An 18,824-nucleotide genomic window follows, 5' to 3' on the forward strand; every position below is an offset into this window, starting at 1 on the left:
CTGTTTTATTTCAAATAGATTTTCTTAATCAATCTTAATTTGCAATTAAGATTGATTGATTGTATTTGGAGTTTTTTTTTTCTTTGTTTTTTTTGGATGAAAGGAATTTTTTTCCCAAATTTATATTAATACATACAATTATGACTTAGAGTGGAAAGAGTATCAGTATCTTATCTTGACATTAGGAAATTTTATTATAATTTGAACCCTGCACACTTTTTAAAAAATACTCCTAATTAAGACTCCTAATTTCATTGGCAGACTATTTTTTTTCTCAACAAAAATACTCACATCTTAGTAATACTATCGTTTCACCATAAATTTACAATCACTTTAGTTGAAACGATACTCATGTATATTGAATTAATAAAACAGTATGACTTCATAAGAGTTTTTAAAGAAATACTCGGAACAAAAAAAAAATTAAAGAATCATATCTGTGTAATTTTCCTTCAATTTCCCAAATAAATTTATCCTTAAACAGCTCTTACAGCGAATATTAACGAAAAACTATGAAACGCTGATTAAAATAGACAACTTTTTCTTTCGCTTTATGAACAATTGAATCAAGCTGAAATAATTAGCTTTTAAAAATCGCAAATACAACACTTGAATTAAAAAAAAATTCAAATTTTAAGCTGCTTAGTTACACTGATTTAGTAATAAATACTATGTGCGGCTAAGCAGTACTATTATTTTCAAAAAAAGTTATAAGTAATTTTAGTTCAAACTGTAAAATAAAATTTTCAATTATTAGAAAAGCCTTTCTTCATAAAAAAGTTTGAAAAGTAACCGAAATAAACGCAATTTTAAAAACTGAAATTTTCCTTCAATTCGAATTTTAAATTCATCACGAAACAGCTCTTATAACGAAAATTAACGAAAAACAATGAAACTCGTATTAACATAGACTAGATTTTCCTCTGCTTGATTAGTAATTAAATCAAGTAGAAACAATTCACTTTAAACTTTTAAAATCACAATACAACACTTGAATTAAAAGAATCGAATTTAAAGCTGGAGTAAAACCTGGTTGAAAAAAAAAATTAACATCTTTGAAATGGCCGAGGCGCTCATCATTATCTTTTTCCACCCCGTTTGATTCAAAAAATTCCAGTAATCTCATCTTTAACCAAATATCATCGCCAAGGCTCAAATTTAAGAGAGAATAAATTTAAAGTTCATATTTATCAGGCCAAGATGGATGGTAAGGACGAAGTAAAATAACAATGCAATTTGCACTGCCTGGGCTCTGTAAAATCGAATTAAGGCAGTGGTTAGGCACTGAAGAGGTATTATCAGAAAAATAAATTAAAATTTTGCTCTTCCATAAGCCACTCACCCCAAACCCCGGGGTTTTCGATTTGGCCCAGCATCGGAGCACGTTTTGGAAATATCTCAGGAACGTTTTTCAAACCTTTCATAGAGAAAGGTAGGAAATAATAAAAGCGCAGAAAACACGGCCAACTAAGTTATTTAAACTCCTTCAGCCGTATAATTAATACGGAGTATAAGAATACTTGAAGTTGAAAACAATTAAGGAGGAATTCTTACTTTTTTGCTATCCTTAAAGAAAAGGCAGTTTTTTTTTTAATTTCTCATTCCCGAAATAAAAAAAAAGGAAATAATGAATAGGAAATTAGAAATGAGTAAAGTGTAAAAAATTATATACCCTTTAAATTCTGAGTACAGGAAAAAAAATGAAGAAAGGAAAGAAGAAAAAAGTCTTCACTATTGTTATAAAAATTCTTTCAATGGTGATGTAAATAATTCAGTCGTAAAAACTGAATTTTTTCGTTTATCCATGGCTTACAATTTTATTTTTTTCAATTATTCTATAAAAGAGCTTCTTCAATTCAAAAATAAAAAAAATAATTGTAAAAGTAGTTAAATACTAGGAAAAGCACAATCATTTTTAGATTTCGAAACGTTTAAAGAAAAACAATACTTATATATAAGAAAAAATTTAATCTGTGAGATAACCCATGGAACTATGTAATTTATGCAACATATTGTTTATTTTAACCCTTTCTATTGTATAGTTGCTTCCAATTAACTTTCATAAGTACATAATAAAATATTTATCATCATATAGTATACAATATTTGTACTATATAATTTGTTTGAGCAAAAAAAACGAGTTTTTTCAGTAAGCATTTTTTACTCCTAAAAATTGAATTTTGTCTTAAATAGTCATAGCCTGCAATTTATTTCAATTACTTAAAAATAAAAAAGCAAAATCACTCTTAAATTTTAAAATGTTTTAAAAAATTCTCGTCAGATTGTTTTATTGAAAAATAGTGTAATAAGATGACGATGGTGTATTGTAATGACGAATTTAATTTATAAAAATATCTAGTTTTGTTGTTGTAACGCTTTAATTTGCAAATTAGTAATATTTTAAAGTATATATTTTCTGAAAAATATGTTTCTCTTCTGTATTTGGTGCTACAAGAAAAAAACAATTATTATTATCTCTAACTACAGTATATCTTAAATTTGTGAATGAGCTTTTGTAAGAACATTAACATATTTCATTTAATTGTTACCTTGCTTGCCTTAATTTGTTATTTATGTCTGTTGCCACGCGTCACAAATGGGTTTTTCTTTCTGTACATAATGCTGTATAAAGCAGTTAGTGTTCACATTATGTATAACTATATATCTGCATCGAGCTGTTTTTCTGCAGCAAAAACAGGCTTTATATCTTGTTATGTTGTGGTACAAACTGGTTTTAGATTTCTTCTGCTGTACAAACCGGTTGATATTCACAATTATCTAGTACTGCATATCTGCATATAAGTTTTTTTTCCCACGGCTGAAGGATGCTTTACATCTGTTACCTTGAGGTACAAACTGATTTTAGATTTCTACTGCTGTATAAACTGATTGGTATTCGCATTATTTATTACATATATCTGTATTTAGCTTGTTTTTTGCAGTAAAAGCAGAATTCATGTCTGTTATCTGTACAAACTGGTGTTACTTTCCTACTGCTATTGGTATTCGGCATTATTTATTATTACACTGATATTGATGCTATGATGCCATACACGCTATTGATTCAGTAATGTTCTGAAGATGAATGAAATCCAGTCCATCACAAAAAGGGAATATTTATTACATAATACATTCTTAAAGGATAATCTAATGTATATTATTCCCAATAGTTCGGTTCAGAACTCTTGTTAACTTAAAATAAGGCAGATTTTCGGCCAATTGAGTTTCTTATTCCGCCCCTTCTCTGGTGCCTCTGACAAATGACAGCAGGGAACAAATGGGCCATGACGACCACGAAAAATTCCCTTTTTTGTCCCTTTTTTCCCTTTTGAATCAGTACTTACAGTAGATCTGTTTCTAACGGCAGTGCGAATAGGAATCCATCTATCTATATGTCAGCAAAGGAAAGAAACATTAGCAAGTAGCAAACTTGCAACAGAAAAGGAGCACAGTTTGAACACGAAGAGTGGTTCTAGTAAAGATATAAGAAACTGCAATCGCTTTTAAAAGATTTCCCATTAGATCAGAGAGGGCTAAAAATTTCTCTTGGAAGCGGAATTTTAGGAACTTGGCGCTTATCCTAATCGAGGGAAAAGAATCCACGAGTTTACATGTCCGTTTTATTTTTCAGGAAATTTTTTCGACAGAATGTATACTATTGATTTGTGTGTCTCGTGTATGATTTAACTAAAAATTCAACTTTAATTCATGCTGCAATGTTTTTAAATTTCAAAAACATTTGATTCTACATTATTGGTCCCATATGCATTGATCAAAGACACAAGGAATTGAAGTATAAAAATAAAACTGCAAAAGAATACTGCAATGTTTATTATTGTATAACGATTTTATTGTCCGTTTTATTTTTCAGGAAATTTTTTAGACAGAATGTATATTATTGTTTTTTGTGTCTCGTGTATAATTTAACTAAAAATTCAACTTTAATTCATGCTGCAATGTTTTTAAATTTCAAAAGCATTTGATTCTACATTATTGGTCCCATATGCATTGATCAAAGACACAAGGAATTGAAGTATAAAAATAAAACTGCAAAAGAATGTTGCAATGTTTATTATTGTATTACGATTTTATTGTCCATTTTATTTTTCGGGAAATTTTTTCGACAGAATGTATATTATTGATTTGTGTGTGACGTGTATAATTTAACTAAAAATTCAAATTTAATTCCTGCTGCAATGTTTTTGAATTTCAAAAGCATTTGATTCCACATTATTGGCCCCATATGCATTAACCAAAGACACAAGGAATTGAAGTATAAAAATAAAATGGCAAAAGGATGCTGCAATGCTTATTACTGTATTATGATTTTATTGATAACATAAAAAAATTGAATCTCAGAATTTTGTAACAAAATTCATCTAAATTAGAATTTTTTCATGCATGTATACACAAATTTATTTACATTTGGAAAGTATCTATGCATACTTTGCCATATAATATATATCGGAAATCAAATATCGAACACAAAAGCAGTTGTATTACACGAAAGAGGTAAGACATAGAATCGAACCAATTTCACAATCTACTAAGGAATCAAATGCAAATGAATTCTCCTATACATACTTGAGAAGTTTCGACGGATTCCATAACTTCGTAATAATACTGACATAATGTTCAGAAGGAATATATTGCAGAGTCACTTTGAGCTTATGCAATAAATAATAATGATGATCTGCCAGTACTTAGATATCAAAGTGTTCAGTACTTATGCATGCGCAGTGTTAGCGTAAATTCAATATTAATTCTAGAAAGCTTATAGCATTCATTATAAAAATGCAATTTTGATGACTCACTAACTTTCAGCAGCTATGTGCACAATTGATGAAATTTATAGTCTAATTATGAAAGTAATACACTGTTAGAATAATATAAGAACTTTATAAAATTATAGCAGTGCAGATTTTTTAAAGGAATAAGTTTGATTACAAATATAGTTTCTGTTATTTGCTCTCCGGTTGCATTGAAATTGAAAATTATTTTTTTTTTGTATATTATAATGTATATTACAAATATGACCCATAAACTGTTTCATAGCCAAGATACTGTTGATGGTTGTATTCTGATTGTATTTTTGTTTCCATCTGTTCTAAGAAATACTATGATTTTCGTAGTCCTACTTTGATATGAATAAAGATTATTTTAAAATCTTTGCTTCCTTTAAAAAAAAATTGAATGAATTTTTTTAATTATATAACTTTAAAATTCAGTTTTTGTTAAAAAGCGAAGTGGATTAAAAAGAGTTTTTAAAAATCGGGATAAAAATTTACGAAAAATTGTCAAATTGCAAATTAGTGCCTAATTATGTTTATTATTAAGTAATTCTTTGACTTATTTTGAGTTTTTAGAACAAGTAAACCAAAACAATGAAACAAATGTTTGTATTGATAATTAATTAATTATTCATAAAACATCAGGTATTTAAATAATGGCAATTAAAATTTTTAATTCGGCCGGATAATCCTCAATTAATTAGTACCAGATGAAAAACACTTTCATATCTGACATAAACTTATCAAAGAGTTTCTGCCATTATTTTGATAAGTTAAATTGAATGATGCATTAATTATTCTTCAAATCCAGAATTCCGGAGAATTGAGCAATTGTTAGGAAACATAAAAGCCTCTCTTTCAATTCTTTGGAATAAAACGTTATTTTAAACACTGGCAACTAGGAGAAAAATTTTCCTCGCCTTCTAATCAACATGTGGCAAATCTCCTTAACGACTCATTTTTAGGACTCATCAATAATTAATAGATTTTCCAGTTAATCACATTTTCCTTGAATCTCTTTAAAGCGCCATAAGACTTCAAAATAAACACCTTCTCCAACAAACTTTCCCCTTTTCTATTGAACCTGATAATTAGATCCGCTCCAAGTCTATTTTTTAAGAAATCTTTTCCACAGCAAACGCTTTACCTAGAGTTTGTTTGTACGTGGGTTATAACTTCTAGTAATTAAAATTTGCCGCTTACAGATACGAAAGGCAACCCTATTATGATGTGTGGGGTATGCAGTGCACCATATTTTCCTGGGATTGCGGGGGTGGCACGAGGGTAAAAGTTTCGTTTCGTGACCATTGTTGAGAGTAAGGCAGGCAACAATGAGAATGGAGGGGGTAAGGGGATTAATAGTGGGCCGCCTTTGCGTTCTCTTTTGTGCCGATGAACAATGGTGAAGGTGCCAGCGTAAAAGCAGTCCGGGAGTTTTCCGGATTATTCCTAAGTTGTATTCGCTCTCCCGGGTTGCCGGTCCAAAGAAATGTTTTTACTTCTTCTTCTCGCCAAGTTTTCGGAAGAAATTTGAGATTAAAATTCTAAGGTTGGTTTTAAAATTTTGTATTGGGCGTAATAATTTTGGAATATATTTCTAATGATGATAAGCATTGAAAAATTTACCCTTCTATTTTTTTAAATTGTTTTGTTAAAAATTTTAAACAGGTAACTTAATAGAAGCTTGATTTAGGCTATAAACGAATGATGGAAAACTAAGTACATAGCCAGTCTACTTTCCACTTTTTTAACATAATTGCCCGCCCACCGGTGATTGGTGTACGCTAAATCTGCCAGGGTCACTCCAAGTTCCCATAACGTTTAACAATCAATACCTCTGGGGTAACTGGATTGAAAAGTGACCGTACTGTAGTTCAGATCAAAATTACAATCTGTAGATGAATGGATAATCTGTGAATGTGGCCTCCCTGTGAAACTGGATGTGAAGTGTGTGTGAACAGGTGTGTTTGTCGTCTTCGGATCATTCTCAGGGATGTTTCTCAGACAGCTGCCAGTACAGCTTTAGAGCGACGAAAATAAAAGGACAAGTACTTAAAATAATTGCATTAGTATTCGAGGACCAAAGTTAAAAGCTCGTTACACTTGAAAAAGATAAATGGTATAACATATTAGGTGTGCAATTTCAAAATGCATATTGTTTTGTTTTTGTCTTTACAAATAATTCAATTTTACCTATACATTGCCATTTTCTGAGATTCACTAAATTATCATTTAACATATTCTTGTAATATTTTCAATTCTTTCTAAGGAGAACATTCTTTATCGTGTTACATAAATATAAAACAGTGTTACTTCCAAATTTTCATCTATCGGCAAAAAAAAGCCAATGCATTCGCAGTCTGCAACATGATGCAATTCAACTTAGAATCGTGGCAAATTATAATGATCGAATGTAATTATGGGGTCAAATCTTCTTTATAAATAAAGATTTTCGTCAAGAGTTTCCGATTTTGTTTTATTTATAATAACTAATCATAAAGATTTCTAAATTGTATGAAGATCCTTTTCTTATTTCTAGTTAGTATTTACCAAAGGATTGTGCATTTAAAGTACGTGCTATTTGATGATTTTTATAATGTAAGTAATACGAATAAAAATGATTTGAAGATATAATATTATCATGATCACAATATTTCAAATTAAAGAACAAAAATTTTTCGATCTAAATTTCCAATCCATTTTTAAATAGCAACAATATTATTAATTTGAGTTTTTAGCAATCAGTAAAAACTTAAGAAGACACAAAATATAACACGATTCTTTAAAAATAAATTGTAAGTAATAAAAACAGAAGTATTCCGCAATATCATATTAGCTAATGATGCGAATAATTTTTATTACTTCAGAACTTAGAAGAGCGATAACTCGCCAAAAGGTTACCCCATGCTTAAGAAAATACAAGCAGAGAATGGCAACGAGTTTTGGTCCGGCTGGACAGAGTAGATAAGGTAAAACTTTTCACACATCTTCTCTTGCCATTAAATACATAGGATATAAATCGAATTGCCACATTTATAGTCCGTGTAGTAATATTTAGTGACCGCCATCTCTGCCCAATACTTCTATGGAAACTTAATCATGGCCAAACCGAATCCGCAAGTTGGCCATCTCTCACAACCTTAAATGGCCAATCCAGAAAGGAGAAACCTTTTATAATATTGGATTTTGACTGTGCCATGTGTGGAATTTCTTTAGGTAGAGTGTGTGGTCGATTTTGCTGCTCAGTTTATGCCTTTGGAATAAAGTCACTTTATTCTAAATGTTAGGATTTAGAAAGCAGAGTTGAGAACCTAAATTCTATCTTAAAGTTTGAGTTCTTAAAATTTTTGCATTTGAAGTTCTTTTAAAAGATCTGTTTATGAGCATTCTTTTAGGGAAAATGTGATCTAACTTTAATNATATATTAATATAAGTGTTTCTTCAAATTCGTTAGGATGAAATGCCGATTTGAATTATGCTTTAAACATTCGAGTCAAATTTGTATTTCTAATGCAATACTTTTCAAAACCATTCAAAGTAATATTTTTTTAAAAGTTACAACAAAATATGTTTTAAAAACTATATTTTTTTATGCGAGTAAGATCAAAACATAAACGAATACAGTTAATTTTCTGGTAGTTTCGATACAATTCCTTTAAATTTTGAAAAACGAAAAGTCCTTTGGTATGTTTGGTAATATTCAATATAATAAGTAGCTTGCTCCTTTTCCTTTTTGTCTCTAAATATCGGAATAATAACAGAAAACATTAAAATGAAGAGGAATTGTTAATTATTTTGTCTTTTTACAATATAGCGCTCCCCTATATTATTTTAAGAATATTTTAAACTGAACAGGAAAAAAGTTATAAATATACAGAAAAACTAATTAAAATACAAATAATAATAATAATAAAAATATTTACCGTATACAGTGAAGGCAGCGTTTCGGGACCGGATACCATTTACACCATCGGCAGCTCCAACTTGGCACTGAAATAAAGCATCGTCTTCAAGTGTTACGCTGCCAATTTGAAGTGAGAAATCACCTGTAAATAAACAAAATGCAAGAATTAATTATAAAGCGAGATACAATTTTTCTAAAGAATGATTGTAAAGCAGTTGTCAAAGTAATTTACTAAAGAGTATTATTTAAAGAACTACTGTAAAGTAGTTGTCAAAGGGATTAATTGCAAACTTCAAGTATAAACATAAAGCAGAATTTTTTTAAATTAGAATTAAAAGAATTAGTAATTAAGTATTAGCAATCACTGATTAGAATTAGATTAATTAGGAATTAATTGCAAATTTCAAGTATAAATATAAAGTAGAAATTTTTTTAATTAGAATTTAAAGAATTAGTAATTAAGTATTAGCAATTAGAAATTAGAATTAGATTAATTAGGAATTAATTGCAAATTTCAAGTATAAACATAAAGCAGAATTTTTTTAATTAGAATTAAAAGAATTAGTAATTAAGTATTAGCAATTAGTAATCAGAATTAGATTAATTAGGAATTAATTGCAAAATTCAACTATAAATATAAAGTAGAAATTTTTTTAATTAGAATTTAAAGAATTAGTAATTAAGTATTAGCAATTAGAATGAGATTAATTAGGAATTAATTGCAAATTTCAAGTATAAACATAAAGCAGAATTTTTTTAATTAGAATTAAAAGAATTAGTAATTAAGGATTAGCAATTAGAAATTAGAATTAGATTAATTAGGAATTAATTGCAAATTTTAAGTATAAATGTAAAGTAGAAATTTTTTAAATTAGAATTTAAAGAATTAGTAATTAAGTATTAGTAATTAGTAATTAGAATTAGTAATTATTAATAATAATAACAATTAAATAAAAAATGAACTGTAAAACAGTTACTAAAACACTTAACTATATAGATTATTGTTTAAATAACTACTGCAGAGTAGCTGTCAAAAGGATTACTTGCCAATTTCAACACTGTAAGAATTTTCATTCTAAAATTAAGGCAAAATAACCGGCAGTAGTCTGTCCATCCAATTAACCATACAGTTTATGGTTAGGAACATTAATTATCTTTATGGTTTAGAAACTGTTTACAATTGATGTGGTAAAAACCCATTATTACCAGACTATGCTCTTTCGTAACCATTTACAACTAGCATGGTTTTAAAACTATAAAAAGTGAAATTTAACTGGATATTGGAGTTAGGTTGTGGTTGAGTTGTATTTTGACAAGTGAACTTTCTGTGTTAAGCAGATCTATGTGATGCTGCCATTATGAGTGAACGTGAGTTTCGTATTCCAATAGACCAAAATCACGTAGGCCATCGGAACTCCTCACGTACAGAAGAAATGAAAGATATATTGTGGTGTGAACACTGAGATTTGAATCCTCGTTCAGCCGGTCATGAGATTGACAAATTAGCCCTCTCTGCTAAAGTATGTACAGAGAAGCTAGGAACTCTAGTTGTTAAAACAGTAGTAAATGAAAACAGTTAACAGTTTAAATACCAACGTTTTCATGGTTGTTTTACTGTTTGGTTGAATATGGTAAAATAACAATTAAATAAATTGTAAACTAGCTATCTTTTCCGAGAAATTTCTAACAGTAAAGAATATATTGTAAAGTAGAATAAAATTTAGTGAAAAAAATTAAATAGGAATTGTTAGAATTTGTTATAAAGCCGAAGTATACCAGTTTATTGAAAGAAAAAAGTAGAATAAGATTTCATCATATACAATTGTACATATATATATTTCAAAATCAATAGTAATACTCAAAAAATAATATAAAGCAGGATGTTATTTAAAAAAAAAATAATTAAGTTTTGATTCGTCACTGTCTATATTATAACTATAAATTAAAAAAATATATGACAAAATATGAATCAGGATAACAGTTTAATAAAAAGTTAATAGTCTCTCAAAAAGTATATTAATGTCGCATTCGAAAACTTTTTTCCAAGTTAATGATTTTATGAAATAGTTTGTCTATATTTTGATACGAAATAGTACGTACGTTAATGTATATAAACCTAAATCATCGCTTATGACATCAAATTTGGAAAAATAAACTTAACAACGAAAAGGTAAAAATATATAACTGCTTTTTGAGTCGCAAAACTATATTTCTGAACAATTCTCGGACAAGTCAAGTAAAATCTTTTTATTGTTTGGCTGCAAGAAATCTCGCGCTTTTTCTAGTTATTTATTAGCCAAGCCCGTCAAATTTAATTGTTTTTATGGCTTATAAGAAGGATTTAATCTGCCAAAATTTCGCCCCTTTTTGAAAAGTGCAGTTATATACTTTTATTCTTCAATGGAGTAAAAAAGAATTTTATCGTTTGCTAAAGCCAAGACTGGCATGAAGAATACGAATAACATCGATTTTTCTTTGCTTCTCTTTGGAACCATTTAAAAACTTAAGTATTTTTTTAAAATTTATTTTTCTGATATTTATATTAATTTCTTTTTTAAACTATTTTTTTTGCGTGAAAACGTTTTATCTTAAAATTACTTGGATATGTAACTTTTAACAGACAGATTAAAAAAACTCCGGCTACGGTTGCGGTATCCGGAGTTCATATTTTGCCATTTTAATCGGGAAATGTGAAAAAGGCTTTATTTTTATATTTAAAATTGGCAACTACAAAAAAAGAAGATCTGTTACTGTAAATATTTCAAGCACTCACATTAATATAAAGGTTCACCATCATAAATCTAACAGTAAAAGGGCCATAAGAAATGGACATAGCAAACGATAGCATTTTTCAGAATAAAGATAAAACGTATGGTTGATTTATTTACTATTTTCCATAAGTGATGAATTAAAAGTCAATCAATAGAATGGTTGATTTATAAGTACGAGTGCTTAATAGCATACGAAGATAATCTGTTTTTTAATCTTCTTTTTTAATCTAAGATTAAATTCTTAATTGTCAATTCTAAATATAATTTTAATTGTCAATACTAAAGATTCTTAATCGCAAAAAACTAAATAATTTAAAGAAAATATAAGCAAAATTCTGTCCATACAAAATTTTAAATTAATGAAAATATTTCTTACAATTTAGTTTAAATGGGAGTCATGCATTGTGATGAAAATTAGGACAAAATTCTTGAGGTTTGAGTGGTCTACCCACAAAATGTATAATGCGAGCACACGCATACAAAGAGCATAAAAAAATCATCACAACGGATTTCATTGTATTGTGATCAATTACCGTGTAGTTCAATTTAATGAATTTTCCATGCTTTTTTTTTAGATTTATAATAACACACACAAAAAAAGCATGAAATGTGCACCACAATGCTTTTCATTGTACTGTGATTTGTTTGTTGGATCCAATGCCCCATAGCAAACTGTGATAAGTCCCATAAAATGTTTAATTATTTTCTGAGGCATAAAAAAATCTATGTTTCGCATTAAAAAGGGATTAAGTTCATCTCTAATATTACTTTTCCCAAAAAATTAGAGAATTTCATTATGTTTTGAATCAGGTTGTTTTCAATATTTAAAATAGTTTGTTCAAAGGAGAAAATTATGGTTCGAAAATATGGAAATCGCACACATTATTTCAGCTTTGAAATGTAAATATACGGACTGAATATGACAAAACCAGACAGAGAAATCAACACTTTTGATTTTTTGGCTAGACGCATGAAATATCAGTAAAGTGTTTTCGCTGTGAAGACAAACAAAGGGTTTTTTTGAGTCTCAAAAGAAACTTGTTCTTCTTTAACACTTAAACTTGTCTCATTTTTTTCAATTTTACTTCTATTATATTATTTGATTTTCTCACGTTTCTTCCATTATTTTTTTTCTTTGAAGCGAAATTGGCTAGGCATTTGGAATATATGGATTTGCATGTGAAAATAGAGCTGTTTTAGATTACTTTTTATTTTGTCTGATTGTTCTATATAACAAAGGGTATTGGTGATAAGAAAAAAGAAATTTTTGAGGATTGAAAACTTGACTAAATAAATTCCAAGAGTTGTTTTGATTATTCTGTGAGATTATTCTATGATTCTTTTTGATTATTCCGTGTGACCATAAAGAAATATATGGGGTTAGTGTTCGAATGATATGGATCATTACTTCACAAAACTGCGAAACAAGATCTTAAATTTTTTTCGTAGGTATTACCAATATTTTTTAATTTGCTCTGTTCAGATTTATGGTATTTGCGTTTTCTATCAACATTTCTTTAAAAATGACAAAAAAATTTACCTCATATAATAAAAACACTCAAAAATGAGTATAAATAATAAACCTTTTTTTATAGTTTTATTACTTTGTTGGTTAGTAAAAATTGTTTCACAATAATCAGCTACAGCTATTTCTCACAATTTTTTTGCATACACATCTAGATCTGTCCAAAGATTTGATACAACTACCCTCTGGCAAATACTGCAAACGCCTTTTATGCTCGAATGCAAGTGCAAATGGTCTCAAAACACTATTTAAATTCATGGACTAGTTTTAATATATTCTGGTCAGGACATGGCGAAAATTACATAAAGAAATCAAACAATATTTATTAACTTTCCCCTTCAAATTCACTAAGCAGAATTTCTAGAATATTATTTTGATCTGTGAATCGGATAGACTTGGGCCAACATAGTGATAAGTTACACTTTTTTCGAAGATCCTCTTTTATCTACTCTCTGGTGGATACTGTACAAAATTTTCTAAAATTCCACCAGATAGCAGCAGAATACGTAAAAAAATGTTACTGACTTTCAAGGAAATCATGGTATTTTTCACAGCAATTTGAACAATTTCTGAACAATTTGAAAATAAACATGGTTTCTCATTATATTGGCCCAACACACTCTCATAGACATTCATAGTTATCAAGTTATTTCATCGCAGATCTATGTAGTTTGGTGATGTATTGAAATAACAATCCGAATGTAATATAATGTATTTTATTCCCGAGAGATTATAAAACAACTATTAAAAGTGATTATAGTCAAAATTGCAACTCTATCTCACAGTGGCGTGTTATTGGTACTTAAGATGTTTATTAACCTTTTCCTTACGGTGTATCAGTTATCACATTACACGTGGTCTACATGTTGTACCAGCCGTAATCAAAAGGTTAAGCACCTGAAATGTTGAAGCATTGAAATGAAGCGTTGAAATGTTTAAGCATCTAAAATGTCCATAAGACATTTTGTAAAATGCTCTTATTGAGAAATCATTGTTAATGCCATCAAGATTACCTTACTTTCAAACCTGTATCAATTGGTTGATTTTTTAATTTTTCACTTGCTATGTCGTACAATACGGCGTAGTTAATCTGTATCAATTGATTGTTTTTTAATTTTTCACTTGCTATGTCGTACAAGATGGTTTCCAGAACGATGTAGTTAATCTGTATCAATCGTTTTTTTTTAAATTTTTTCACTTGATGTGTCGTACAAGATAGTTTACAATACGGCGTAGTTAATCTGTATCAATTGATTGTTTTTTAATTTTTCACTTGATGTGTCGTACAAAATGGTTTGCTGTACGGCGTAGCGAATGAAAGGGAAAAATATTTGTCGCTATTAGCAACTACAGCACGTATAGATTGGTGCAGTTCAACTCATCTAAATCTGTAGATTGGTTGTTAATAACTATCATGAAGATATTAATTGATTTAACTTGCCTTCATCGTCACTGCCGACCATGGTGTATCTTGGGAAGCCTTTTAGTTCTCGGTCCGAACCCAGACCGAAACCGTCTCTCGTCCACTGCAGAGTGCCAACTTTATTCAGAACTCGACATGGTAGGACGGCCGGTTTTCCTACAATAGCAGTCCTATCTGCAGGTTCTATGGCAAATTTTTGGGGTGGCCTTTGTACATCTGAAAAAATAAAAGAAGCAAGAAAATATAGTGAATCAGAATATCATAAAATTTACCGTGTAATATGCGAAAACAAAAAAGCTCGGTAATTTTTACCAAAGTTCTTTGGTATTGATTTTGGTAATATTATCAATGAAATACGAAAATATGGTATTATAACGAGGAAAATTTTGGTAAATATGACAAAAAGTGATAATTTTACCATTATAACATAGAGCATGGCATAAAAACAATTTATTCGGTTAAATTTACATTTCAGTTTTGTGTTTTTTTTCTAATGAGTGGTAATAGGTATTATAAAAGTAACCATATGAACGGAAAAAGTACCAAATGGTATAAATACCGTATATTTTGGTTTTATTAGCCAGAGATTTTTTTCTCTGTCTATTGCAATTGTAAAAGAACTAAATATTATGATATTGAAAGTAAAAAACTGCATGTTTCATATCTTCCATTGAAACTAAAAAAACTTAATTGAACAGTTTGAAATTTATATTTATTAACAAAGTAATTTACCTTGCAATAAAATTAATTTATTGTGTTTTGAAACCATAAAAGTTTTATAATTTGTTCTCCTAAATTAAATTATTCCTATATAAATGATAATACATAAAACAACTTGAAAAGAATAATAAACGTAAGCGTTTGAAATTAGTTATCTTACAAAGCATGTTTCAAATTTATCAACAATAAAAACTTTGTTTCGAATTACCCAATTGGTTCAGTCCATAAAGAAATTAAAACTATTAAATAAAACTTGTTAATTTATATAATAATATTCATATAAAACGGGCTCAATTTATTTTATTTTCAAAATTAACATATGGAAAAATAAACTGTCAATACTTAACCTAAAAAAGTCCAACAATGTGTATTGCCAGTGTAAATATGCAGACGCTTACGTTACAGCATTAACAAAATGCATAGAAACGAATTAGTGTTTCAAAAAAGTGTTTATGCCGTTTTTCAATCTGATTTTGGCGTTGACAACACAAAACGGGTTAAAAAACAAAATAAATATAAAGGGTTTAAAAAAATAATTTTGAACCAAAATAATAAAAAAAAACATTTCACAATTTGTTCCTATTCATTATGTTCACACGTGCATTGACTCACTAAATTTGCAAGTTTTTTTTTAAAAATCAAATAAAGGTAAATAATAGTGGGCGATGTTGAGTTTCTCTTCTGTAAACATTTTAGATTTCAAAACATTTGTTATGGTTCATCATTTTAAAAAAGAAATATTATACTGTTGGGGTGGATCTGGAAAAGAAATATTCTTAGAAAAAAGAACATTGCTGATGACTGATTGCACATGAGTCATTACACATGTTTAGATATAGGACAGAGCTTTTTTGTAAGCTATTTATTTTAAAACGCGATCAGGTCCAGATCCGATTGAGTGTAAAAGTAAAGAAGTCTGTAAAGAAACTGGACGAGTCTTTGGAAAGAATCGTTACGCTAAAAGGCACTTTGTCTTAAAAGTAATACAAAGTACATAGAAAAAAATTTTTTCGAGCAAAAAGCATTAAAAAAGTATTATTTTGCTTATAGCATTGATTATAAACTTAAAAAGATTTGTTGCTTCAAGTGCACGGCAAAATAGTCTGGAACAAATTACGGTATAAAGTACCTGCACTTTGGTTGAATCATCCGTAATATATTATACCGTAATTTTTACAGAAATAATTATTTAATAAAAGTGATTCAGTGATTTTATGATAATTATTGCCATAAAAATTACGGTATATCAAATTTTTTGTTCCGCAACATGTTCCGATGAAAATGGATTTTACGATAAAAAAAAAAACCGGCATTCTTAGTGCCGGTACTTTTTACTGCAATTTGATTCGGAATTTTTTGCAGTGTATATATTATGAAAGTTTGGAAATGATGTTTTAAGTCATTTATTTGTGGTTTTTTAAATTCATGAAAAAAATTAGTTAAAATTATCAGAATATGGTAACATTTAAAGTGCTGCTGGCTTTACGGGAATACTAAAAATCTCGGTAATTTTTACCGAAGTGCTTTGGTAGTGATTTTGGTATAATTAACAATAAAATATGTTTCTGTAATATGTGATAAAATTTAGTAGACGTGATAAAATTTGGTAATTTTATCATGCTACTATAGAGAATGGAATAAAAACCATTTATTCGGTTAAATTTACTTTTCTGTTTTGTATTTTTTACTAAATGTATGGTGATAGAAACTATAGTTTTGAAAATATTTATATATATTTCATGACCATATGAAAGGACACATTACCAAATTAATGGTTTAAATAACGTATATTTGGGTTTTATAAACCAGAATAATGTTTTTTAAAATTTTTTTTTATTTTACAGTACGATGATTTCACCAGAACATTTTTCTCCATGTTTAATGGAATAACTAAATCATGTTTTTGGCTTACATGAATGAAGCTTGGATATATGCCAAGTATAACATTTAGATAGTTAAGATTTATGCCCTAATTCAATTAATTTCTTCATAAACAAATGAAATATCTTACAAAATTATAAAAAAAAAATTACGTCAAATCAGATGTAGGAATAAATTGCTCAAATAATTTTGTTGCGCAATTTTAGCATAAATGTACACTGCACAACACCGAAAATAATTTGTGTACACTTTTCAATTTATTCCCTGCTCTTGATGTAAAAGTTTTTGTTAAAATTTTTTAAGTATTTGTTAAAATATTTTTCATGAGTATTTAGTGAAAAATACATTTAGATGTTTCATAGGGGGCATTTATGCTATAATTCCATAATTATATTTAATAAGTTTCTTCTATTAAACATAACTAATTAAACTGCACTTTAAAAAATTTCGAATCAAATTACGGTAAAAAGTATCGGCACCATGAGTGAGATACTTTTTTATGGTAAAATCTCTTCTTTTACTGAAACATGTTACGGATTATAACATCTGATATACTGTAATTTTTACAGCAATAATTACCGTAAAGTTATTGAATCACTCTAATTAAATAAATATTACTGTGAAAATCACGGTATAATATTTATGTTAAACATGGATTTTACTTGATGATGTACCCAAAGTGTCGGTACTTTATATCGTAATTTTTTACAGTGGACTATATCAATTATTTTATTTCATTCTTATTTTATTGCTACGACAAAAAAGGGTCACATAAATCGCTTACAAAAAATTTTGCTTTGTTGTAAATTAAAAATTTCAGGAAAATGAGAGAGCTTATTTGTTTTAAAATAAAATGCTTAATGACGTGGACAAACGTATCTAATCATTAAATTACCCTGAAATTGATTTGTGCAGCACGTTTTTAATTTAAACGATTTTCAAAATTGATTTCCTCCTCACAAACTCGTAATTTTCTTTCTTGATCAATAATACCTTTCCTTCATTCTGAAACATTTATTCGAAAAAGACACGTATGTAAGCCACATCGCGGCCTTCCAAGTGGCATCAAAAATATTCACACTGCACGTTTTCGTAACCGCAAACCGTGCTGGCCTCACGTAGTAATTACCGCTCGGTTACATCCATAAAGCTTGCGTCAAATTACTGTACTTAGCAAATTGAAGCGGCCTGGTCGATTCCGTTATACACGCTGGAGTTTTAGTACAAGAAAATGCACTAATGCTTATGAAACCCAAATCTAAAGAGGCGAATGAGAAACATGCATTGACTGGCACGTCCTTACAAATAGACAATTAGGAACTGACGTATTCTTTTTAAACGATCTTTCTCATTTCACGGGTTTATGGAGAACCATTAAAAGTAAATGCTGATATGATCGGGTTGTCTGTCCTTTTATTGGGTCATAATATTAAAGGGAGTTATTGTAAGGGAAAAGATGTGACAGTTTAATAGTTTCTTTTTTTTTTGTTGTTGCCTGATTAGTGTTTGGTTATTGTAGTTTGGATAGTTTCAGTACGATGTGAGAAATTACTTGTAACAATATTTCTATAGTCTGCTTTTTCCTAAATTTTTGCTAATAAATTCTCGTATCGGAACAGACTTTAAAGCACGATTTTTTACACATTTTTATGTGTATTTTATAAATGTATTTGACACGTAATATATACTGTTAAATATACCAAGTTATTTGTAACATTAGTCACCTTCTCCTGAATTTTAGCTGAAAAATTCTTGTATCAAAAAAGGTTTTAAAAATCATTTTTTTAAATTTTTTAAGTGTAATTTATCA

General features: G+C 28.7%; 1 protein-coding gene across 8 annotated transcripts in view; it reads right to left on the minus strand.

Moving 5' to 3' along the window:
- Positions 1-18,824, minus strand: part of LOC107440397 (irregular chiasm C-roughest protein) — a 437,750-nt gene that overhangs the window by 47,889 nt on the left and 371,037 nt on the right. For all 8 annotated transcript variants that reach the window (XM_071181525.1, XM_071181523.1, XM_043046457.2 and 5 more), the window contains 2 exons: positions 14,432-14,629; positions 8,714-8,836 (listed from right to left, as the gene is read on the minus strand). In XM_071181525.1, the coding sequence (XP_071037626.1) occupies positions 8,714-8,836; positions 14,432-14,629 (321 nt within the window). The remainder of the gene's footprint in view (positions 1-8,713; positions 8,837-14,431; positions 14,630-18,824) is intronic.

This window comes from Parasteatoda tepidariorum, chromosome 5 (assembly GCF_043381705.1).
Source record: "Parasteatoda tepidariorum isolate YZ-2023 chromosome 5, CAS_Ptep_4.0, whole genome shotgun sequence".
In the NCBI taxonomy this organism is placed as follows: Eukaryota; Metazoa; Arthropoda; class Arachnida; order Araneae; family Theridiidae; genus Parasteatoda; species Parasteatoda tepidariorum.